The sequence below is a fragment of the Megalobrama amblycephala genome, linkage group LG21, assembly GCF_018812025.1.
Source record: "Megalobrama amblycephala isolate DHTTF-2021 linkage group LG21, ASM1881202v1, whole genome shotgun sequence".
Taxonomy (NCBI): domain Eukaryota; kingdom Metazoa; phylum Chordata; class Actinopteri; order Cypriniformes; family Xenocyprididae; genus Megalobrama; species Megalobrama amblycephala.
This window is the reverse complement of record NC_063064.1, coordinates 29,283,181-29,308,835: the sequence shown is the minus strand read 5'-3', so window position 1 is coordinate 29,308,835 and position 25,655 is coordinate 29,283,181. Positions and strand designations below refer to the sequence as shown.

The 25,655-nt window shown below is 36.4% G+C and overlaps 1 protein-coding gene across 13 annotated transcripts in view; it reads right to left on the bottom strand.

Annotated features, from left to right (window-relative positions):
• Positions 1–25,655, bottom strand: part of camta1b (calmodulin binding transcription activator 1b) — a 324,903-nt gene that overhangs the window by 41,746 nt on the left and 257,502 nt on the right. For all 13 annotated transcript variants that reach the window (XM_048172651.1, XM_048172653.1, XM_048172641.1 and 10 more), the window contains one exon: positions 9,677–9,748. In XM_048172651.1, coding sequence (XP_048028608.1) covers positions 9,677–9,748 — 72 coding nt within the window. The remainder of the gene's footprint in view (positions 1–9,676; positions 9,749–25,655) is intronic.

Below are 25,655 nucleotides of genomic sequence, written 5' to 3'. Positions count from 1 at the left end.
TTAAATCCACACAATTCCAAAGATTTTCACCCACAATCAGAAAAAAAATGAACTTACCAATAACATAACATTTATTATTTCCAAGCTTAGCTGCTAACAATACGACAACATTAAATAAATGAATTAATTGATATATATATGAACTAAAGTAAAAAATCTAAATTATATAACATTTATTTATATAATTATATAATATATACTAATTATTTCAATACAAATATTTACAATTATATAATATAATTTATTAATATAATTCAATTGTGTAATATATATATATATATATATATAATTGTATACAATATATATGTATATTATATATGTATAAGTTTATGTATAATATTAATAAATCATTTCTATAAAATATATAATATTAATATACAAATTATACATTTAATTATATAATACAATTATTTTAATGAAAATTCTGTTATTTTAATGAAAATTATATATATATAATTATATAATTAATATACAAATTATACATTTATTTATATAATACAATTATTTTAATGAAAATTCTGGTATTATTTTCAGGGTAACACTTTACAAAAAAGAATGAACAATACTTCTACGGCATTTATTTCAAATGTAATTTCAACTTTTACTAATACATTTTTAAAATCCAATGTATTTGTTTGCACTGTGAACTAACATGAACAAACAATGAACAGCTGGATTAACAAAGATTGATAAATACTGTAACAAATGTATTGCTCTTTGTTAGTTCATGTTAGTTAGTACATTAACTAACGTTAACAAGTGAGACATTATTGTAAAGTGCTAGCATTTTAAGTACCAGTAATTCAAAAAGAAATACTGACTAAAATAATAAAAATGTGCTAAAATGTGGTCAAAATAAAATAACGGTCTCACACGTGGCGCCGTTCTGTACAGTTACACCAAGACTTTTGTGCTCCGTGCTTTCATTTTTAACTACAATGCATTTAGCTTGCATCCTAGGCACAAGAGATATCTAGCATCCGCTGGTGAGGGTGTCTGTGGGTCAGAGGCTGACAGCTGAACACACTACCTTCACCAGCCTGTAATCAGCTCCAGACCTGTTCGGCTTCAGCGCTACCTTAAGGCCTTTCAGGAAGGATGTATTATTTAATGGGCCGTGAGCTCTTGCTCCTTGACTTATGCTGTTCTTTCTTTGTCGGTCTGTCTCTCAAACACACACATCTTCTCAGGAACTACCTCTCCAGCACTACTTCCAGACGAAACCTGCCGGACTTTGAAACACTGAACCCACCTTGAGGTTTTTGTTCGAACAATGCCATAATGGCTGTTCCTGTCTGAGAGGTCAAGGGGAAAACAGCGCTAATGGCTCACTGGCTCCACAACACCCACATTTGTCTCTGGACCTCCTGTGAGTGGAGGTCACAATCATCTCCTGAGGATCTGTGGATTTCAACAAATGCATGTGTGTGTGTGTGCTTTTCACCGCTCTCAGGTTGGCGGGCACAGGAAGTCTCAGTTCTCCACAAGGACTTGATGAAAAAGCTTCAGTATGTCACGTAGTGTTCAGACGGAGGGCTTAAGGGTTGCAAAGTCATGGCTTTCACTTTTCAAGTTAGTCTTTTTGGGAAAGAATCACGCTGAACATCAAAAGGAAATGAATAATGCCTAAAGTTTCATTGCCCACTGTGAACTTTTGTTCTGAAATACTTATTTTGAAGCATGTTTGACTATTAAAAGCCTCCTATCTTTGATATAAAATGTTCTGATGAATGCAATGTTCTTTCCTCTATTTCCTATTGAAACAGGAAGTTTGAGCAGAACATATTCAAGTGCTTGAAATAGCCGATTTCCTTTAGTTAACTTGCCACTTCTAGTCATTTGCAGGTGGTATCAGTGTATCAGACATTCTCATTGTACAGAGCCTCTGCAAAAATTAGCATACTGTACGTCCCCTGCAAAAAAGATGAGTCATCAATATTTTGGCCCATTTTCACAAAAGGGACAGACAGTAAAGTTTAGAACAGGAACATTTATTAAGAAATCATCTTTAAAAAAGGTGTTGAGGCTTACGCATTACAAGTAACTTGAGTTACGAAATCAGATTACTTTTTCAAGTAACTAGTAAAGTGATACATTACTTTTTGAATTTACAACAAAATATCTAAGTTACTTTTTCAGCTGTATTGACTGACAGCTCTCCTGTCCCCATGTTGAGAGGAATAAGGTGTTGTGTGCGCTGTGTGAACATGATGGTTATTGTAGTTCTAGACTAAATGCGATCATGCATTTACTCATCTCACTTGCACGAATACATTCAGTATTCCTCAAAATGAATAACAACAGTGAAATGCAATCTCAGAATTTTATGCAAACCCTGTAATAATTAACTATATTAAATTACAGAAATATACTTTATGTATTTAATCTCACTTTATTAACCAGTGCCTTTGCTGCTGACCTTCAATGATTTAATTCAACCATATTAATAAGCATACATGACTTTAGATTAGATTTAGAAATAAGAGTGTTGAACTTTCTTCTCCTGTATCCTATTCTTCTTTAATCCAGAATGGCAGCACAGCTGAAAGGTTTGTATGAGCTGCGCCCTCTACTGTACAGGTGTAAATATGCTTATTCATTTCACTTTTGATGTGAAAGGGCCTTTACATTTGCCAAAAATAGAACTTTTTTGTCGTTATTAAAAAACAAACAAGTAAGCCCAGCCCAGGTGCGAAAAAGTAACGCAAAAGTAATGTGTAACATTACTTTTCATAAAAAGTAACAAAGTAATGCAATTAGTTACTTTTTTGGGGAGTAAAGCAATATTGTAATGCATTACTTTTAAAAGTAACTTTCCCCAACACTGGTTATAACTATGGAGACGTGTGTGTGTGTGTTTGCAGTGGACCCGAAGGTGAATGTTAACGCTGTATTAAGTGCAGTTGTGCAGTGTGTCCAGCCGAGCCTCCGCAATACTCCCTAATGCCCGGCGGAAAGAGCAAATGGCTTCGCTTTACTCAGCATGAAATGGAAGTGAATGGACGGGTCAACTGCAATACAAGAATGTGGTCACAATTTAAACAGGCTGTCAAAAGACATGAAATCAAAAAAAGGTGGTTAAAAAGAAAGAAAAAGACAGAGGGAATGTGAGGAGAAATAAAAGCGACTTTCTGCATGTGTGATTTGCATTTTTCAACATTTAATGCTCTGTAAGATTTGTTAAAAACATTCTCACTCACAAAGATTCAGATGACACACATGGTAAACAGCAATCATGTCACCCCCATAAAGGTTTCGGACGCCTCTGCAGACTGCTGGCAAAATGCATGGCTGAATGAATAAATAAAAGGCTCTTTTGGGGCCGTCTGTAGCCTCCGGTACTGAGAGACGAAGGGTAAATAGTCTAGATTTTGACTATCACAAGACTGGTCAACACTGCAGCTTATTCTGCCCATAAACCTCCCATTTAGACAGGAAGAGACTAGCATATAAAGTGACAGGAAGGTATTTTAACATCAGAAAAATGAATTATTTCATTATTTACATTATATATATATTTTTTTAAATCCTGTGGGCTTTTAAGTTTCTAAAACTTTCAGTGACGAATTTGACCAAAGTACGAAGACTGACCTTGACAGGTGTGATTGACAGTCCCAAATGGTGTGTACAGTATGTATATATATATATATATATATATATATATATATATATATATATATATATTAATTTCATATATTTTTATCAATGAAAAAATACTTTTTTTATTTATTCATAATGGAATCTTAACATATCTTAATCTTTATATATATTTCTTTATATATTTTAACTTTTTAACAATAGGAAAATACTTTATTTTATTATTTATTTTAACTGGTTAAAAACAGAAAAAAACCCCTTTCTTATTATTTTATTTTTTAAGTATTTTTAGCAACCAACATTTTTTTATTCTTTATTTTTCTACTTTTTTCATTACATATTTAAATTTTTTTAACAACAGAATTTTTTTTCTTTTTTCTTTTATTATTAATTTTAACATTGTTAACAACAGAATTTTTTTTTTTTTCAATTTCATTATTCATTTAAATATATATTTTACAACAGAAATAAAACTTGTTCTGCTTTTTATTATTTTAACATTTTAAAAAAAATGGGGAAAAAAATAACATTCCCCCCTGTTTTTAAAATGTCATTTTTTATTTTACAGTTATAATAATACTGTAGGTTAAACAAATTGTGGGTAACACTTTATTTTGATGGTCCACATTCTACTAACTATAAGTAACTTTGCAACTACATGTCAACTAACTCTCATTAGAGTATTAGTAGACTGTCTGACTAATATCTACACCTTATTTTGATGCTCCCCAACTGACTATAAGTAACTTTTCAACTACGTCAACTGATTCTACTAACCCGAACCCTAACCTAACAGTCTACTAATAGTCTACTAGAGTCTATTAAAACTCTAATGGGAGTTAGTTGACATGTAGTTGCAAATTTACTAATAGTTAGTAGGCTGTCTAAAGTGGACCATCAAAATAAAGTGCAACCTAATTGGGATCCTGTGGGCTTTCAAGTTTCTAAAACTTTAAGTGACAAATGTGACCAAAGTACAAAGACTGACCTTGACAGGTGTGACTGACAGTCCCAAATGGTGAGTGTGTGTGTGTGTGTGTGTGTGTGTGTGTGTTTAATCTATCTGAGAGCACGTGCGGTTTTCTACACGCCGTGACGGTTACCAATCACTGCTGTGTAACCTTGTGAGTCGGTTTGCTCTGCTGGAGCATAAATCAACGAGCATCTCTGAGCGCTAACACACTCCTGCTTCTGTTCCTCTCGGATCACAGGCTCCTCAGCTTCCTCTTTACATGTGCAGCACAGCACCACACTTCCTGTGTATATCCATCAGTTGACTGCTAACTGCTATCTTTAATCAGGATCATATCAAATGGCTAATATAAATATTTTATGACTGGTTTTGTCATTTATATTTGACAAAACTATCAATATATGCTGACCAGAGGGGCATGTGTTCCTCCTAGGGTTTCTTCTTCTTCTCATCCTGAACATTCAGAGATGCCTTGTTCAGAAATCATCATGCTTATGACATTACAAACATGATTTCATCAACTTATGTCCACCTACATTTACACAACAACACCTATTCTGCATCATGACCTGTCCTGATCAACATTGTGACGTCAATTATGTAAACCATACCTTTCAAAAGTTTGCGGTCAGTAAGATTTTTTAAGAAATTCATATTTTTATTCAGCAAGGATGCATTAAATTGACCAAAAGTGACAGTAAAGTCATTTTTAATGTTATAAAACATGTCTGTTTAATGTAAATGCTGCTTCTTTGAACTTTATTTTCACTAAAGAATTCTTAAAAGTAAGCAAAAGAAATGTTTTCAACATTGATAATAATCAGATATGTTTCTTGAGCAGCAAATCAGCATATTAGAATGATTTCTGAAGGATCATGTGACACTGAAGACTGGAGTAATGATGCTGAAAATTCAGCTTTGATCACAGTAATAAATTACACTTTAATATATATATAAATTGTCATAATATTCCACAATACAACTGTTTTTACTTTATCTCTGATCAAATAAATGCAGCCTTGTTGAGTATAAGAGACTTCTTTCAAAAACATAAAAAAAAAAAAAAAAAATCTCACCAACCCCAAACCTTTGACCGGTAGTGTATGTGAGCTAATCACAGGTCATTTACATGTATTAACATCCACAATCCCGCTCTTTTGCCATGGTAACAGTGGCTTCTTTCTGATTGGTGCAGCTCTTCACACCTCTTCACTATTAAATATGATTGTTAGAAGTCTAGAGAAGTTCAGACCATTACTTAACAATCTCAGAGCTCACAGTAGGTCTGCGCCGAAGGGTTTATACATTATCACAAGAAATCAATTTCTCTATGGAGTAAATGAATGTGATTTTTACCTCAGAACCCCACTGTTGCTCTCTTTGTATGCAGACATCATCCTGCGATATAACATTAATATGTAGCAAGCGTTGCTTCATAAATCAAACGCTGCTGATGATAATCTGCTTGTGATTGGGCAGGTGTGCCGGTGTAAAGATGAAAGTTTTAAGTGTTGTGAATGTGTATGGGTAGGTTTATGCTCTCTCTCTCTCTGTGTAATGTGGGTGGACTCGCTCTCTCTGTAATCAATCATTCTTACCTGCCCAGCTGAGCTCAAGCCTCTGTAACTGTGAGAAATCCGACAGCTTAGATTCGCTTTATCACCGCTGAGTTCTTTTGCTCTTCTCACATGATTTCTTTCTCTTTTCTCCTTTTATGGTTTAACATTATGTTTTCATCCCTCAATGACCTCCATTTAGACCAGCATATACACACACACACACACACACACACACACACACACACACACACACACACACACACACACACACACACACACACACACAGTTTTATTGGGACTTTCCATAGACGAAGATTTTTGTACTGTACAAGCTGTATATTTTGTCCCCTAACCCTAAACACAACCCTCACAGAAACTTTCTTCATTTTTCAATTTTCAAAAAACATCATTTAGTATGATTTATAAGCTGCTTTCCTCATGGGGGCCAAAAATGATTGAGGTCAAAGATTTCTGGTATTAATATCCTTGTGGGGACATCAACCTTTTAAAAATATTTTTCTGATATACTTGTAACTATAAATTGTGTTATGCAATATATATATATTTGATAGATAAATAATAATTTTATTTAATATAACATCCAAAACTCTTCCTAACACATCCTCTGACTTGCTTTTAATATAACTTCTGTTACTGAAATGTAAATTATACATTCATGATATAATATATAGAATTAAAACAGTTTAGTATATGCACTTTAAGATCTCTCAACCTTATGTTTGGCTTTTCAGATCTCTTCTTTTCAAATGAGATATGAGAGATGCTGTGATTTTCAGCGATCCGACATCAGTGATGTTCACCAAATGCAAGTTTGCATTTTAAAAATACAGTTTTACTGCATTTCTTTTCTTGTGCGAGTGTGTTTCACATGCAGTGAATTATTGCCCGTCAGCTTTGATTGATGGGGTTTGTATGCTGTGTTAATTTTGCTTCTTTGCGTCTCTCGGAGCAGGAAAGACTGTGGAGACAAAATGAGATCAGTGTTTTCTGTCCTGTGTCTCTCTCACTGTCACTGTCCATTGTCAGAGACAATCAACCACTGTGAGTTTCTGAGGATAACAAGAGTGCTATTTTGATCCTAAATAAATCAGTTTTTGAATCAACCAATGAATTGGTTGAGGGAATGATTCAAATAACTCACTCATAAAGTTTCTGAAGCTCCAAAAAGTGCATCCATCCATCATAAAAGTACTCCATGGGGGGTTAATAAATGCCTTCTGAAGCGAAGCGATGGGTTTTTGTGAGAAAAATATCCATATTTAAAACTTTCTAATCTATAATCACTGGCTTCCGGCAACGGGCATATGAGTGTTTACAAGAGAGTCGAGTTCTGGAGTAAGAGTGACCTCTGTCCCCATGCATGACGTAGTGCATCTTCTCTTATATCAAAATCCTCCGACATTTTTACTATTCCTTGAATCTGTGGTTTTGAATCGGTTAAGGGAATGATTCAAATGACTCACTCATAAAAACAGCCACATGTTTCATTACTGAATGAATGTTTTTGAACAAATTGGTTGAAGGAAGACTTCAGGTTTCTCACTCATTTGTTTCATTCCCAAATAAATAAGTTATTTTGAATCAGGTGAGCAAATGATTCACTCAGAAAGACAGTTTGTGTAATCTACATAAAGAGTCACTGAAAAATCCTCTCCATTAATAGACCGACAGTCTGCCTTTCCACAAAAAGTTAAAAGTCCCAGTGCCGTTGGACTTTATAAAATTATAATCACGATTATTAATTACGTTTATTCTATCAAAAAGAGTAATGTAATTATGGCTATTTTGCAAGTTCTTTACCAACCTACAATTCACCCAAAAGGCCTGTAGGTGGCACAACGACTTAATTTAACCAACTATGATAACTTCGTTAGATGGTAAACCAATACAAAACATGGTTTTGGTGAGCGCTTTGTAATATGTATTCACATTAGATTTTAAAGCAACAAAATTCGTTTGCAATAAGACAAACCAGATTCAAACTGCCCGGCAAATTTGTAAAGCAAAGAACAATCATTTGTAGCTGATCAACATTATGAAAACTGGTGAAACCTTTAGGAACTTCAAAAGATAAAACAGCGAAACTCCTAATATTACTTCCAATATTTCCAAATTATGTTCATTTTCATAGAGTGGGCCAATATCGTGACGATTATTTAAAATCAATCGGGAGAAGCAGATATCGTTATCGTGATTAAAATACGATTAATCGTGCAGCCCTAATTTAATTTAATTTGACTTGACATTTGATATTCAACAGTATTCTTGACATTTATTCAACAGTGCTTTTGATCTGCCTGCATTGACACTATTCTTTAAAAGGAAAATTATATACCAATTATCAATGTAAAGCTGCTTTGACACAATCTGCATTGTAAAAAGCGCTATATAAATAAGGGTGACTTGACTTGACTTGACTTGACTTGACTGTTATATCAGCACTACTGGAATGACTAAATGATGTCTAAAAGCAAAATGTGTGCATTTTTAAAATAATAATAATAATAATAATAATAATAAACACTTTATATATGAATCGTCTGTCCCTGAAAGTCCCCCAAAGTGCGGTTTTGTCAGATTTAGCTCATTTCTGGAGGCAACTATGTCCTTAAAGTATAAACCCACACACTCACGCTTGCTTTTCTATCATGGTGGGGATTTTCCATTGATTGTTTTTATACTGCGCTAATAATATTTTTTATCCCCTGCTCCTAAAGCTAACCCTTTGCATTTTTATATTTCCATGAAGACATTATTTAGTATGTTTATTAAGTCGTTTCCTCATGGGCGCCGTTTGCTGCTCCACACAGTGCAGATGATTTCAGGTTTTACTATCCTTGAGGGGACATTTGGTCTCGATAATGTAGGCAAAACCTGACACACAAAAACACACACACCTCATAAACATGGCTGCGCGACTTCTAATTCTGCCAGTTAACTAGAGGTCTACTAGTTGGCGAGTCACCGTTTACCTCATGTAAATGATGCGGCATGCAGCATCAGCGGCCAGCTGGAGACTGATTCCCGCACCGCTGAGATGATGTGGGTGAGAAATGAAAGCTTGCACATCTCTGCTGATGCTGCTTGCGGTGCAAAAACCTTCACGTCCCGCTCGCTTATGGTTTCTGTCAGTCTCCAGACAACACTTGGGTAGTTTCACGGGTCTCCGAGTGGTTCGCATCGATTTAGGCTTGTATGTGAACACCCCAAATGAACTGTGTAGTTCACTTATAAAGTGCCAAATAGAACAAGGACATCTGATCTGTGACGTGACAACAGGCCCAAAGCATCCTCTAGAGGTAGAACCGATCGACTAGTCTGTACGACGACCTCTGGCTGCTAATATACTTCGATAGATGCGTTTATGACTCTCGATTACTGCCAGCGCTGTCAGACTGTTCATGCATTTAACAGAGAGAGACAGAGAGCTCAAGACGACAGAGTTACTAGCTACAGGATGGCGATGAAAGTTGTGTTTTTTGCATCATTTAGTGTTAAAGAAGAAGTGGCAGAGCTGAACTCTTACCTGCAGCAGCCAGTAACAGCGGCGGTGGAACGTGGGAATGATGGAGGAGTGGACATAGCAGCCATACAGACACTGAAATAAAACACAGAGCTCACCGTCAGTTCAACACTGAGAATAAACACACAAACAGCAATAAATGACACAAGCATCAGCACACTCTTAAAAATAAAGGTTCAGAGGTTCCATTAAGAACCGTAACGTCCGTGGAACCTTTGCATTCCGCAAAAGGTTCTTCATAGTGGGAAAATGTTCTTTCTAGGGTTGTCAATACTGACATTTGAAAAATGTGACGATACCAGCGTTTCCCCCTGGCATTTTGAGTGCTGTCGAATGGATTTTTAAACACCTCTGATTGGCCATTGTGTTCACGCGCTCAACAGATATGTCTGTGATTGGCTACAATGATCAATGCTTCAAAAACATGTTGCAAAAACACCCTTTATTTTTAAGAGTGCGGAGTTAATAAATAAATGACACAACACAAAACATTAGCACAGTAACTCTATGAACCAGAGTACATATCACAGCTCTGTACTGCTACAAATCTGAACAATGAGGAGAATAAAGGTTGTTAATCATAATATTATAGACAAATGCTTTCTTGTTTCTTCATTCTATCATATAAAAACTGCTCAATCCTTCCTTGAATGATTCTGTTTATAACCAGATAAAAATATCCAGTGGGACGTAGTGTGTGTGTGTGTGTGTGTGTGTGTATGAGTGTAACTGGTGTCCTTCATATCGGGTCAATAACAGGACGACTGTAAGTCTATTTACAGCACTGGATTACGAGACCTGTCTCAGATCTTATTGTACATTCGGCTGGCTGAATTTTACAGGAATGAAGCTCATCTCAGCATATCATCACACACACACACACTAATCATGCATTAAAACCAGTGTTAGGGAAGATACAAGCTACTCATAAATTGAAATAGTTCAATTCACAGTCAAGTTATGTTTAAGTGACAAACTACAAGCAAAGAGTAGCTAACTATATTGAATATTGAAGCGAATGAGGGATAATACAGTATCTTGATTAATGTATAGCAATCAGAGGATATTTAGAATTAATTTGTGCTGATATTTTACACAATAAGTATCTAAATTAAGGTGACAGCATCATTTTACATTAAGTCAAACTAGAAATCAGAAACAGTTGAAGAAAATGTTGCAGAAAACAGAAAATATGAACAAAATCCCCTCATTTATTTTTTTTTGCAACAAAGAACACAAAATTTGCAAACATAAAAGACAAAAAAATTCTAAGAGGGTTAGAATGAAATTCTGAAGCTAACTAAAGCATATTACAACTATAATCCAAATAAAATTAATATTTGAAGCTGTAAATACATATTATTGAAGAACATTTTATACATTTTATTTGCTTATTTGTTACTTATCATTTCTTTGTAAAAACTGCTTCAAAGTAAATCCTACACTAATTTTTATTCAGTGTACCAAAGAATTTTTCCCAAACTTTGAGAATTGCATCTCATCCTGTTGCCGTGCTGACTGCAGCCTCAGTGTCAGATTCTGTACCAACAAAAGCTATAGATGTGTATTTGCAAAAAGTAAATGAATAAATACACACTGCGGATGCACCCGTTCAGCTGTGTTTGATTTCAGGTTATTTCAAAGCTTGTTAGCACAATGTACTCTTATTATGAACAGAACCTTTCTGATTGTTCTCTTATTTCATTCTTACCATGTGGAAAAGAGTCAGCGGTCCACGTGAACGTTTAGTTAGTTAGTTCCCAACACTGATTACGATGCACGTAGCAAATCAAGTACAGTGAAAGTGTGTCGTCATCCTCCCATCAGCGGCGCGGAGGTGTTTGGTTTCAGTGGAAGTTGTGCGAAGGTGTTTGGTAACAGTGAGATTAGGAGATGACAGCGTCAGAGGGCATTATTTGCCGTCTGGGCCGCAGACAGATGCCAGAGGCCCACACGCTGAGCAATTAAAGCCTAATTACATTCACACGATTAGATCAGCGCCACCGTCGTGTCTGAGACACGCTCCTACGCACAGTAACGTGCTCACACACACAAACACACAAGCACAAGCGCCAAGGTGCCTTTCAGTTGGGTATATCGGTGCTGAATTGGATGCTAATATCTGAATATCTCCTACAGGGGAAATATGAGTCTTTTCCTCATTCTGCCATACATGGTTTTCTCAGGACATTGATATGTTGTTTTCATAAGATAAGACAATGAACCCCTGGGAGAGGCTTGCTGCTCATTTTTTGAATTTTTCAAATGGTGACAAGCGCACTACACAGTGTTATTTTAGTATCATAATAGTTTTTATGAATATTTTGAATTAGTTTTTATTTTTATGTTTTCATTTTAAAGTTTTTTTTAATTATTATTATGGTTTTAGTTTTATTTAACTATAATAACCCTGGCGTTTTATTCTCTGAAGTCGATTTTTTTTTTTTACTGCATGAACTTTTAATAATTATGAACCTCAAACATCTAAAAATGTTAAAATATCATATGCTGACATTTTCAGTGATGCTGTATGTCAAGGACATCGAGGTCACATTAAAACTAAAATGGATTCTCACACTAAGCTCATTATGGACAACAGGATTTTTCAAATTTGATGTACTATCTAGACAAGCTACATCACAAATCTCCCTCTCCAGACCATTTATTGAAACTAAGCTGAAAAAAACATGCATCATGATAATGATATCAGAATCATGAGCACATTTACATATGGCCGGCTACATTTACATATTAACGGCTATTTAGTATTCAGCAGCTTGGCGTGGGCGTCGTTAGTTTCCCATTACACATGTGAAGTGGTTAGCCAATCACAACAGAGGTCATTTACAGTCGTAAAGACACAGCAGCAAAAACAGCCTGTTTAATTCTCAGGTCAGAGAGGGTGGAAAACAAACATGAAACACTAAATTACACCTTCTGGTGAAAGAAAACTTGACTAACATTATAAGTGGAGTTTAGGGGAGAAAAAAATCAAATGCTACAAAAGTGTTGAATATGAGCCCTTTAAATGATGCAAAAATGCCTTTGATACTAATTTTCTTCATGCTGGGTTAAAAAAGACATCAAACAGTAAATTCAGGCTAAATCTGTAGCAGAGCACAGGAACCATGAGTAAAATAAAGTCAGAGAAGCATAGAAGAATCTTTCAGACTCTGATGATTCTGGACAGAAAGTGTTTGTGTTTAACTAACTAACTGACTGACTGACTGACTGACTCACTCACTCACTCACCGACTCACTCACTGACTCACTCACATTGACTCACTCACTCATTGATTCACTCACTCACTCACTCACTCACTCATTGACTCACTTACTCACTCACTGACTCACTGACTCATTGACTCACTCACTCATTCACTCACTCACTCACTCATTCACTCACTTAGTCACTCACTGACTCAGTGACTGACTCACTCATCGACTCACTTACTCACTCACTGAATGACTCATTCACTCATTGACTCACTGACCAACTCACTGACTCACTCACTCATTGATTCACTCACTCACTCATTGACTCAGTCACTCACTTACTCACTCACTGACTCACTCACTCATTGACTCATTTACTCACTCACTGACCGACTCACTGACTCACTCACACATTGATTCACTCACTCACTCACTCACTGACTCACTGACCGACTCACTGACTCATTGATTCACTCACTCACTCTCTTACTCACTCACTCACTGACTCATTGATTCACTCACTCACTCACTCACTTACTGACTGTCTTACTGACTCACTGACTGACGACGACTGACTCACTCACTCACTGACTTACTGACTCATCCATCTATCTATCTATCTATCTATCTATCTATCTATCTATCTATCTATCTATCTAACTGCTAAGAACATACTATACCTTCACAGATGCTAGTATGCACTAAATTTGTGTACAGGCTCATATAGTTTGCTGTCTAAAGCGGACAACTGATTTCAAATGTTTTGTACAGGAACGGGTAAACAGGTCAGTGTGTTTGAGAAAATAAATGTTTATCTACAACCTGCTTTATCGCTCTGAACTTTAACCCAAAGCCCCACTGAAATAAACCATCAAACTGTCCTCATATCAGCAGCGAATGACCATGAGCCTGGACAGATAACCACAGGACAGAGGATGCTGCGTCTGCAGAAACAGGAGGAGAGCAGTGTGCTGCCCGGCACGGGCGGCTCGCAGGAAATACCAATGCTGCGGTTTGATGCTGATCAACAGAGACAGATCAGAATGAAACTGATGGGGACAGGCCCTGCCGGACACACATGTGTGTGTAAGAGTGTGTGCCGGTCACGTCTCCGCCTGAGTGAAGACATGCTGTCCGTTGATGTTAATGGCGATCCGTCGTCAGGGCTGGGCGGAGGGCCAAAAGCATTAAGCGGAATCGAATTCCTCCAAACTAGCTTTAATCAGCAGGTTTTTAAGGTTAGAATTACTCTCTCTCTCTCTCTCTGAGCCAAGGTTAAAGCACACAAGAGTCAGTGGCTGGAAAAAGAGATGATGTCACGGTTGTGTGTGTGTGTGTGTGTGTGTGTGTGTGTGTGTGTGTTGTAGGGTTGTGAACCATTTAGAACTGAACTGAGAATATCTTTCAAATTCCAATTCAGTTTCAGAATTTGAAGCGAGGTAGCAAACAGGATTCTGCATTACAACACATACACACATTTGAATTTCTTACAGATAAAAAAAATATATATAGAATGCTTAATTGGTAACACTTTACTTAAAGCCTTTATAATGCATTATAAAAGTATTTTAATGCATTAATTATGGCTTGTATCGCACCTTATAATGCATTCAATGGTCTCATGAATAATTGTAACCGAAGTTATAATACATTATAATCAGTGCTTGACATTACCTTTTTTGCTTACTACTGTGGCTAGTGGTTTTCCAAAGTTACTAGCCACTTAGCATTTTCACTGGCCACATGGGGGAAACTGCCATATAGATGTTTTAATATTATCTCATAATTTGTAAGTAGGTATATTAGGCTGCTGTCACTTTAAGACCTGACAGTAATTCCTATTTTATGCAGAAATTACACACTTTACCTTTAAATCCATTCCAGATAGTTCTGTAGATTTTAGATAAAATGTGATCAAACCTGCAGACTGTCTTGGGTGTATGAGTTACTGAAGTATATTGACATGTTTGTGTTTTTTGGATTGCCGGACCTTTCATGCACCCTGCGTGGACACCCAGAGCACTAAACTCTCCAAAAGCATCGTCCGGAGAAAGACAGAACAGAGCGAGCACTGGAAAGAGAGAAAGCCAGAGGCACTGTACTCATGTAAACACTTCTGTGATTAGAAAAAGAACTGTCCATTTCCTAAGGATGCCAGTCAAAAAACCCTCGGTTTACAACAATCATTTTATCCTGGGGAAATTGCATTGGAGCCTCGAGCGCTGAATACTCGCATTCAAAACATCCTCTGGCTAAAAATCCTTCAGTCTGTCAAGAGCGCCTCTCTTTTATCTAATCGTACAGATGCACTCTTCTCTTCCTTTTCCTCCCTCTTTCTCTTATCTCCCTGCCGAGGGTGGATTTTTATCGGCCGGCGATAAGGGTCATCCTGAGGCGGGTGTGATTGGAGGCAGTGGAATGGGTGAGGCAGAGCCATTGAGAGTCTGAAGAGGCACCAAACCGAATCCCCACTGATTGTGCTGACATACAGTTAGCACCTGAGGGGGCTGCGACTCAGAGGAGACTACTGATGAAGAAGGACAGATACACCCTTCTTTCTCCTCTCTTTTCATGGCCACTACCGAATCAAACGTCCCCAGGACAGTTAGCCACAGCTCAGGCTTTGTAAAGCAATGAGCAAGTCTCCTCTCGGTCATTTCAAGTGTCTGGATGGACTATTAACCTTTGGTAAGAATGACGATGAGCTAAAAGCATGGAAACATACACCATGAGAGCAAAAATAGTTTGTTTACCAGACAAGATTAAAGGATTATTTCACCCTCCAATTAGTTTTCTCCTGCGTACAAAAACATAATATTCACTCTGCTTTTTTCCATATAACAAAAACATTACTACAGGCTATGCCATTAAATCTCACCATGCATAAGCATATTCAAACTTGTTGTATTCTTTAAACGATAACCAGTTATGATATAATAGTCATTACATTAAATGTTATGCATAATACCAACCTATTTAAAAAAAAAAAAAAAAATGTATTAATTTATTTATATTTTTCATTTTTTAAAATAAATTTATAAAAAATAATATAATGAAATATTATATATTACTACAAATGACTTTAAAATATTATATATTACTAATTTAAATGATATAGATAATAATATAAATGAATACATTGTAAAATAATTAAATTGTGTGTATAGATATAATAATAAAATATAGTGTATATAGTATACACACAATAAATTAAAAAAAAAAAAATTGTAGATTATTTTATATTTTATTTATATAATATAATATTATTGTGTGTGCATATCATAATATATTTCATTTACATTTGGTAATTTAACAGAATATATAATTTTATATATTAATATATTAGTTTTTATTATGCATATCATAATACTAATAATAATATAATATTTTTGTTATGAACTTACATTTATATTAATATGTATTTATTTGTAGTTATCTTTTTAAATAACTTTAACTTTATTTATATAAGCTATATATGAAATCTTGGGTTTATGTAGACTTAAGCAGTGCAAAAATTCACACCACGAGTCCTCACAGATCTGTTTGGTGTCTTTATAAAGCCACCCAGCTTCACTCCTGACCCCACACGTCCCAGCAGCCATTAATAATGTAGACGCACCTAGATGAGGACGTCGTCAGCGGTGTAGGAGCATTACTTATAGATGGACATTAGCCCAGGAAATAGAGCAGAGGACGAGGAAGAATCATCTTTACGGTAAAGGTCAGTGGTCTTCCTCATTCTGTCACTTCCTGTGAGAGCGTGCCCTGCTCACCTCACAGACCCTGCCCTCCAGGATCATAATCATCGGAATTGAATCTCGCTTCATTTGCGCTAGATCTAATGTGCTTCATCCTAAAATTGTATGAGTATCTGGGGCTGACAGAACCCTTGAGAGCACTGTACGCTGTTAAGGAGAAAGAAATGGTGCAAACTTTTTTTTGTTCCCAGGGCCTCAGCTTCAGGTGGTCAATAAGGAAAAGCTCTTCTTAAATTCAGTTCAGCTATAAATCACAATTAACACATTCACAGGTCTGACCCCTAAATGATCTGTCTGCCGGCTAATATTCCCACTGCTCCTGCTGAAGGAAGGGACGGGACAAAAGTGCAGCCCGGAAAAAGAACAACAGAGCAAGAAAAGTAGGACGAGGGAATGATGAAGAGTGGAAACGGTGGAAAAGGGCAATAGAGAAAGAAAAAAAAAAAGAGCGAGGTAAAAACGAAAGAGCAAGTGAAACAAACCAGAGCAAGATAGTGTTTGTATTGCATTGTGTGTTATGTGCGGCCATCTTTGGCTGTCTTGCTGTTTTTTCTTGGCATTGTGTTTTAAAGACACTAGCACAGATCAATCAGCCTTGAAATCAAAATCCATTTTATTCAATGGAAATCCAGTGATATACAAGTGCCTTTGGAATTACGAGTGTTGTTTTAGAATAATTAAATAACTTTATGCATATTTTTAGTTTCGCTACAACTGCATATGGTTAGAAATAAAAGAACAGGAACTTTAGTTTAGGGTCCAATCCTCACTATTAACTAACTATCAACTACGACTTTTGCCTCAATAAACTCTTAATTTACTGCTTATTAATAGTTAGTAAGGTAGTTAAGTTTAGGTATTGTGTAGGATTAACGGATGTAGAATATGGTCATGCAGAATATGGCATTAATATCTGCTTTATAAGTACTAATAAACAGCCAATATCATATATATGCTAATAAGCTAATAATGAGAATTGGACTCTAAACTAAAGTTACAGATTTTTTAAACTGGTATTAAATAGACACAAGCTGGCTTATATAAAAAAAGTTAAAGTTATTTAAAAACATAACTAAAAATATAAAATATTATGATTCGTATATGTTTATAATACATAATAAAAATGAATATATTCATATATAATATTATATATTCTGCTAAATTAATAAATGTAAATGAAATAGATAGTGATAAACACACATAATATTATATTATACCGAAGAGTGAAATTAATGAAATGAAATGAGTTTGTTTCACTCAAATAATAATGAAAGTTCATTGTACTTAATAGAAAAAAAATGCATGAACTCAAAATTTGATTGTAGTAAGCAGAACTTAATATAATTGAGTTACAGCAGATTTCTAATTCCCAGCATGCTCTGCGTCAGACTCTATAAGTAAAAATAAATGTTTTGAGTATTCTGAACTTATTGAGTTTCACAGTGTATATAAATAAAATATATTAAATGTGTAAATAACATTATTTTATAGCTAATAGTTTATTAGAGCAGCTCTGCTTAATGTCAAAAAACAAAAGGGGTGTCCTAACCAGACTGCTTTATTGATTATAATGTGTTTTAGTTTTGATGGGTTGTGACATACCTCACATCTACTTTAGTGTCTGTGTGTGTGTGTGTGTGTGTGTGTGTGTGTGTGTGTATACAAGGGAGTGTAGGCTGAACACTAACAGCTTTCTGCCAGATTTGGGATATATATAGAGAGAGAGGAAAATAAAGCTTCATATTTCATTGGCGTAAGAGGAAAGGATGGAAAACACAATTTCTTTGGGCAGGGGCTCAGCGCTGATAAAAAAGCTATTTGTATTCGACAGTCATTCGGAGACTTTGGCCTGTTTGGCGGCTGCATATTTGTAAACACGGGCCCTTCGGAGCTACTTAATCTTTCAGTACACAAACACCGAGCGCCATGAAAGAGAGAGACGCAGCAGAGGAGGTTTTATACGTGTTGCATGGTAAAACTGCTTAAATTTTCTCTTCGGTTTTGATGTACAGCAGTGGAGGAGCACGCTGTGATGACCGCGCTCCAGACAAATACAAACACAACCCGCTACGTGCTGAAATACAAAGCCGCGGGTGAACCGTGTGACTGAAATGGCCTTTCATGAAGCGTCTGGGACCAGTAAGTCACACACTCACAGGCATGACTGCTGATTTCTACATGAACGCACGCACGCATGGACTGCAGAGGTCAGCGTGTGTGTGGGTAATGGCTTGCATGGTTAGTGGGGCGTGATCGAGCCAATCAGAGCTCCACCTGTCAGCGAGCAACTCTCCGGCCCATGGGTACGGCCCCCAGATGCTCACACAGACACACAGATACATAAACATATACATATACACACCACCAGCCAAACACGCACAAGCCAGACTATACCACTGGTTAATATGGAGCATTTTGCAACGTGATGAATGAACATGCTACGGTGTGTTTTATGTACCATGTGCGTGTGCAAAAACTGTTTCCTCTTGATACACCTGAATAATTAATAAGAGTTTGCTACATCTGTACATAGAGGGAAATTTTATTGCTCAGATGTTGCTCTTTCATAGCTCAGAAGACACAATGGAGGTTCATTTAAGTATCAACAAGGATTCTAATGTCCCAAAACACAAATAACAATGGCTGTTTTAAAAAAAAAAAAAAAAATTAGCTATAAATGGTTGTGGAAATTATGTCCGATCATTTGATTTTGCAAGAATTTGAGGAGAAAAGTGTGATTTAAGACTTTTAAGAAATCAACAGCTCTGTGATTATTGTTAACTAAAACAAACTATTAACAATCTTTTTTGTTAATTGAAACAAGTGTCTATTTACACCAAGTAGTGTTGTCAAAAGTACAGACTTCGATACCAAGTTGGTAATGAAATTTAAAAAATGTGACGCTTTGAGCGCTGTTGAGCGGATTCATAAACACCTCTGATTGGCCATTGTGTTAAAGCACTCATCAGATATGTCTGTGATTGGCTACAATGATCAATGCTTCAAAAACATGTTGTAAATAGACATCAATGGCTGCATTTACACTGCAAGCCTTAATGCACAGATCCGATCATTTGATCATATCCGATTTTTTGGCCAGTGTGTTTACATTCACTTAAAGGTGGTAAAGAGGATGTTTTGTTTTATACATTTTTGCAATATTACTTGAAACTGTGTTTACTAAGTGATAAAAGACTATTTATTAGGTGCACTGAAAGGAATATTATTAATATACATCATCTGTGCACGAGGTAGGGCCTTAAAAACATCAGCCAATCGTTTACGCGATCATCGCGTAAACGATTGGCCCTCTGGCTTGTCAATCACTGCCATTGTGAGAGACGTGCGCGGATTGGCCCTCTGGCTTGTCAATCACTGCCATGACGTTCCTTGTGAGAGACGTGCTCTAGTAACTTTCCACACTACATGCGCCGCATGCAATGTTTTTGTCAGGAGACAGGAGTAACAACTGCAGATTATGAGGTGAGTCCGACATAATGAATCCACTAAGTGTGTGCGCAGCTTAACGATTGTAAGGCCGATTATGAATGTAAATTGATCCTTATGACTGATCGCGCTCAAACGCGTCCAGTCAGAGCCAGTTGCGTTCAGTCTGCGATTACAGTCGGTGTTCAAATTCCATGTGAAAGTATATAAATCGGCTTCAGGAGCAGGAAACTATCGCTGTATGTTGAGCACAGTCAGAATGTTTTAGCTAGTCGTAAAATGTGTATCATTTCAAACGCTCATTTCAAAAACTCAGTCAACGAAAACATCCTCTATACCACCTTTAAGACGCGACTGGTATCCGATATCTGTGTTTACATTACTTCCTGTCCCAAAATGATTGTCATTGATAGTTTTACATGCACATAGTAGATCCATAGTAGACTGTAGATCCTATCTACAGTTACCAGTTTTAGAATTCCATTTTTTTTAAAAAAATGAGCTCAAGCAAGCTAGGGAGAGAGCACACGCGCACGCAAGAGAGAGAAACTCTAGAGTAGCTACAGTGAAGCTTTTGGCTTATAAGAAAAACAACACGGCGGTCTCTTTTAAATTAAACGGGCAAATGTTGAAATTCAGCTGCGAACTATGTGTGTGTGTGTGCGCGCGCAATTTCTTTCTAAAAAAATTAGATAACGTTAGACATATAAAGTTCCCACCTCAATAATAAAGCTGCGAATTTTTAGTGCAAGTGCATACAAGCACGTCTGCTTCATAATAGTGAGCAAACGTGCCGCCCTCGCTGTGTGATGGCTTGGAATTCAAATGGGAATCGGATATGCGTGTTTAGACGTAGGTCGCATGTCCAGAGATCGGATATGTATCGGATTTAAAACCACATTTGGAAGTGGCTCAGAACGGATGCGAAAAAATCGGATCTCATGTGGTTTTTTGTGTTTACACGTGAGCCACTGTTTCTGATCTGTGTCAGATGTGAGCAAAATTTTTTGTGCCAATGTAAACGGAGCCAATGATGCTCTTCAATGAACGCTTAAACAGATACACACAGGACAGGTCCGCTGATAGATGCCTGCTTTCAAATGCTCCCGCTCCCAAAACGTTTTCCAATTCAAACACTTCAGTGTGCTTTCAAATGCTCCCGTGCGTTGATGATTGTAGCCAATCATATCTGATGTGCGTGTGAACACAATGGCCAATCAGACGTGTTTACAAATCCGCTCAACAGCACATTTTTAAAATTTCAGAACCAAACTGGTATCAAAGTCGGTACTTCTAACACCATGCCCAAATGGCCCACCTTTTTGGCAGAGGCTATTTACACTAACTCCGCCCACCATTATATGATTGAGCCTGACAAAATGACAAAAGAAATCCATCTAATAACAGAATCAGTGTTGTGAAGAGTAAGGCAGGTGGCGTTAGCTTTCGAATCTGCCTTTTACTGAACTCTTCTTCTCCCTTTTCCCATCACATATCAGCTAGGAGTAGCGTTTGTTTTAAATAAAAATTAAGAAAATATTTGAAAAGTGGAAATCAAGTGCCCAACGGGTATTAAATAGTGGGAAGGTAATGTCAAGTAGCATACAAGTAATGCTATGATTTTAATAAATGTAATTATGCACTGAATATGTTGTTATTACTGCATACTGTTTAATAACATACTACAACAGACTAAGGTGCAAATAGTATCTGCCACTATTTGCAGTAAGTATCAACTATTTACACTTAGTGCAAAGAAAATACTGCCATTTTCACTTAGTGTAAATAACATCTATTGCTATTTGTACTTCATGCAAATAGCCGCTGCCTAATTTAAATAAAGATGAAGTAAAATATAAATATTAGATGAAAAACATAAGCTTAAAAAATTTAAATATTGCTTGGGCAAATAACTGAAGGATAAGAAGTTTAATTTGAAGTTCTTACATTACTAAAACTAAAATTGTTATAAAATGAATTGAAGATAGAAATATTGACAAGAGCACAACGAAATTGCTCAAATTTAAACTAAAATTGAAAGTGAAATATAAAAATAAAAGCTAACTCAAAATATTAATACATAGTTTAATAGTATATAAATACTACTAAAATAAAACATTGTTGCCATCTCTTTAAAAACTTTGATGCATGCGAGATTGCTGAGGTCTTTTCCTCAGGAGAAACATCTGAGATGCAGATGATTAAAGCTCTTCATTTAATCTCAGTGTTGTGTGGGAGAAGCACTTGAGATCTCATTTGTGATTGCTATTGGTTGTTTCATGGAATAAACTGATACAAAAACAACAACAACAACAGAAAATGACATCAACAACGCAAACTTTTTCTTTGAGATGTTCCGAACATCACCATCAAACAAAACACAGAAAACACTGCATACCCAACTAAATGAAAGAGTACAAATCAAAGTAGACTCCACCAGCGTTATTTTCCTGGACAATACGGGAAGAGAGTCTAATTAAAAACAAACACGAGTCTTATGGCGGACGACGCGCGTGTGAATGGGGCCTCATCGATCTATGTTGACGCCAAGCTTCAGCGAGACCGCTGGAACCAGACACCAGGAAATGTAAGAACGACGTGAGAGAAAAGAAAAAAGAAACGCGCCGAGAAAAAGTACCCTCTTTCCGCTCGGTGACACAAGGGATTACATCCAACCCCTTTCAGATGAGCCGCATAGGAAATTCTCTTGTATTCTCGGCTTCCTCTTGCTTTGCATGACAATGTGGCGGCTATCTAATCAAAACCAAACAGCGGCAGGGAAAGAGAGAGAGAAACCACTTTAGAAAGAAAGGCAGATGTGAGGAGGCAAAACTGAGGAGGAAGAAAAAATAACAGGTATGAGAGGAAAACAAAAAGGAAGAGGCATCGCTGGAGTCCCTGTAGGACCAAACTCACACACACACAAACACACACTCACTAAGTGGATGTTGCTGGCAGCTCAATGAGCTCAGTTTGCAGCTGAAAACCACAGTTAGCGCTTCACTGCTGTAGTTTCCTCAGGAGCGATTCTCTGCTGCTGTATCTAATTCTCCTCCAAAACACTGAAACACCATGTAGTTACCCATAATTCTACATGCTGGGCGTATTTCATTCTCCTGTTCCGTGTCTTAGCCTGGGGTTTGGGGAAAGCTGGCTCTATATTCTTTCTTTTTTTCTTCTAAAATGCTGATATGGGTGATATTTTTCAATGTTTAAGTACTTTTACTCACCATTACCTTCCTAATACTAACCTTTGGTTTAACCAATTGTGTGCACTGAGGGCGGGGCTAATAGTTTGGCTGCATGAGACAGGAAGTAGAATGGGTGGAGGCAGTGTTTGGATGAAAATTATTTAATTATTTTACTAATATTTTTGACCAAAATTTTACAATTATGAATGCAAGTTTAAAATAACTGTATGGCTTTGCTGACTGAAATAAGGCTGTATTTTATTATTGTGTGCATAACTGTATAATGTGTAATGCATTTGAACAAAGTACATGTATACATGTTACATTTTATTCAATAATACACACTCAAAAAAAAAAAAAAAAAAAAAATTCCGGGTTAAAAACCACCCAAATTGGGTTAAAAATGGACAAACCCGGAAATTGGGTTATTTTAACCCCGCAAATGGATTGTTTTAACCCAGGGGTTGGGTTAAATGTTTGCCCAACCTGCTGGGTAGTTTTATTTAACCCAACTATTGGTTAAGAAAAATACTGTATTTCTTGCTTAAAATGAATCCAAAGTATGTTGGGATATTAATATGTTTAATAAATGAACATTTATTAATAAGTTTAATGAATAATAATTAAACAATAAACATTTATTAAATGGCTTATTAATAAATGCCCACCTTTTGATTATGATTGTTGCCGCTAGTAATTATGTATCTTATTTTTAATTTCCAACCTATTTTGGGTTCATTTTAAGCCAGACATATAGTCATTTTTAAACAATAGTTGAGTTAAATAAAACTACCCAGCAAAACCGCTGGGTTAAAACAACCCAATTGCTGGGTTTGTCCATTTTCAACTCAACTTGGGTTGTTTTTAAACCAGCGTTTTTTTAGAGTGTAATAATAAAAATGTTTGAGTTATGGTTATGGTTTATGACCCTATTTACAGTACTTTCCAATACATAATGCTAAAGCAATTGCAAGTATGATATTGCTTTTAACAGTTCAATAAACAAGAAAAGAATCAGTGATGCAGTGAAGATTCATAAAGATAGCCCATTCATTTTTTAAACTAATCTTTGAAGTGAAAGATTCAATGACTCACTCATAATGGCAGTGGATGGATTCAGATTAGCATGCTACTATTACTTTTGCTATTTCTACCATATAAAATACAAAATAGACATTTCATACAGAAATTAGTATGCTACATTAATATGCTATTCTGATTCCAGCCAGTCACTTGCTATCTGAATGAACCAGTGTTTTGAATGAATCTTTTGAGTGAATGTATCAGTGACTCACTCGTAAAAAGTCATTTGTTGTGTTCTGAATGAATCATTTTTAGTGAATTCATCGATTGAATGAATTAGTGACTCACTCATAAATATAATCATTTGTTGCAATCTACAGGTGTAACCTGCAGAAAGAGTTACTGAAAAATACCCATATCACTAATAAACAGACTGACTAAATTATTTAATCATACTCATTTAATAACCTTTTTAACTCCAAAATACATCATATTGCGAAAGTGAAATCGGTCACAAGTTTCACACTGAATTTAACGCCTACGCCACCCCACCCATTAAAGCCGCAATCTGTTTTAAGTGTAAAAGGCAGGCGGTTAATGGTACTGTGCCAACAAATGACAAAAAAAACTGCTGTGTGCTTCTTTACTCATTCCACTCTGAAGAGCAAATTTGCTGAGATTTGAATTAGCTACTGCTATTTCCTGAGGCAATGGTGCCGTTGTTTAAATAATTAAAGATAATAACGTTAAGATTGTGACTCGGTTAGCACGCGCTGCTCATTGCGTTGATGGCTTGATTTCGCCTTCAGCTCCACCTTATTCTGATTCTGTTAAAGACAAAATCCACTGATGTGGAACAAGCGTAAAGAAAAACCAAAGTCATTTTATTTGAGAGTGATAGTCGCTGGATCGCTAATACATCTGTCTTTGAGGCCGGTGGGCAGAGCCGTGCACGTGTGCGTGTGTAATTACACAAAATGTGTTCATTAAGAGTGCCACAGGAATTAAAAAAAAAAAAACGAACAAAAGCAGCTTTTGACCATTAACCTCACACGCGCGCTCATGACGGCACCTCGAGTCGGCGTATGTGGGTCGTATGTACCGCTGCCAGAGCAAACAGATGGAGGGAGAAGGACAGCCAGAGGTGGAGAGCGACAGGAGGGGTAAAAACACATACAGAATGGAGTACTTGTAGAACAGACGAGGGAGAGAAAGAGAGGAAAGGTTGCTACTGGTCAGCAGACAGATCTGTAATAATTAAATCTAATGGGAGAACTAATGAAGTTTCTCTCTCTCATCAGCTGTGAGATGATCCCGTGAGATAATCACGAGCGGAAATCTGTTCGT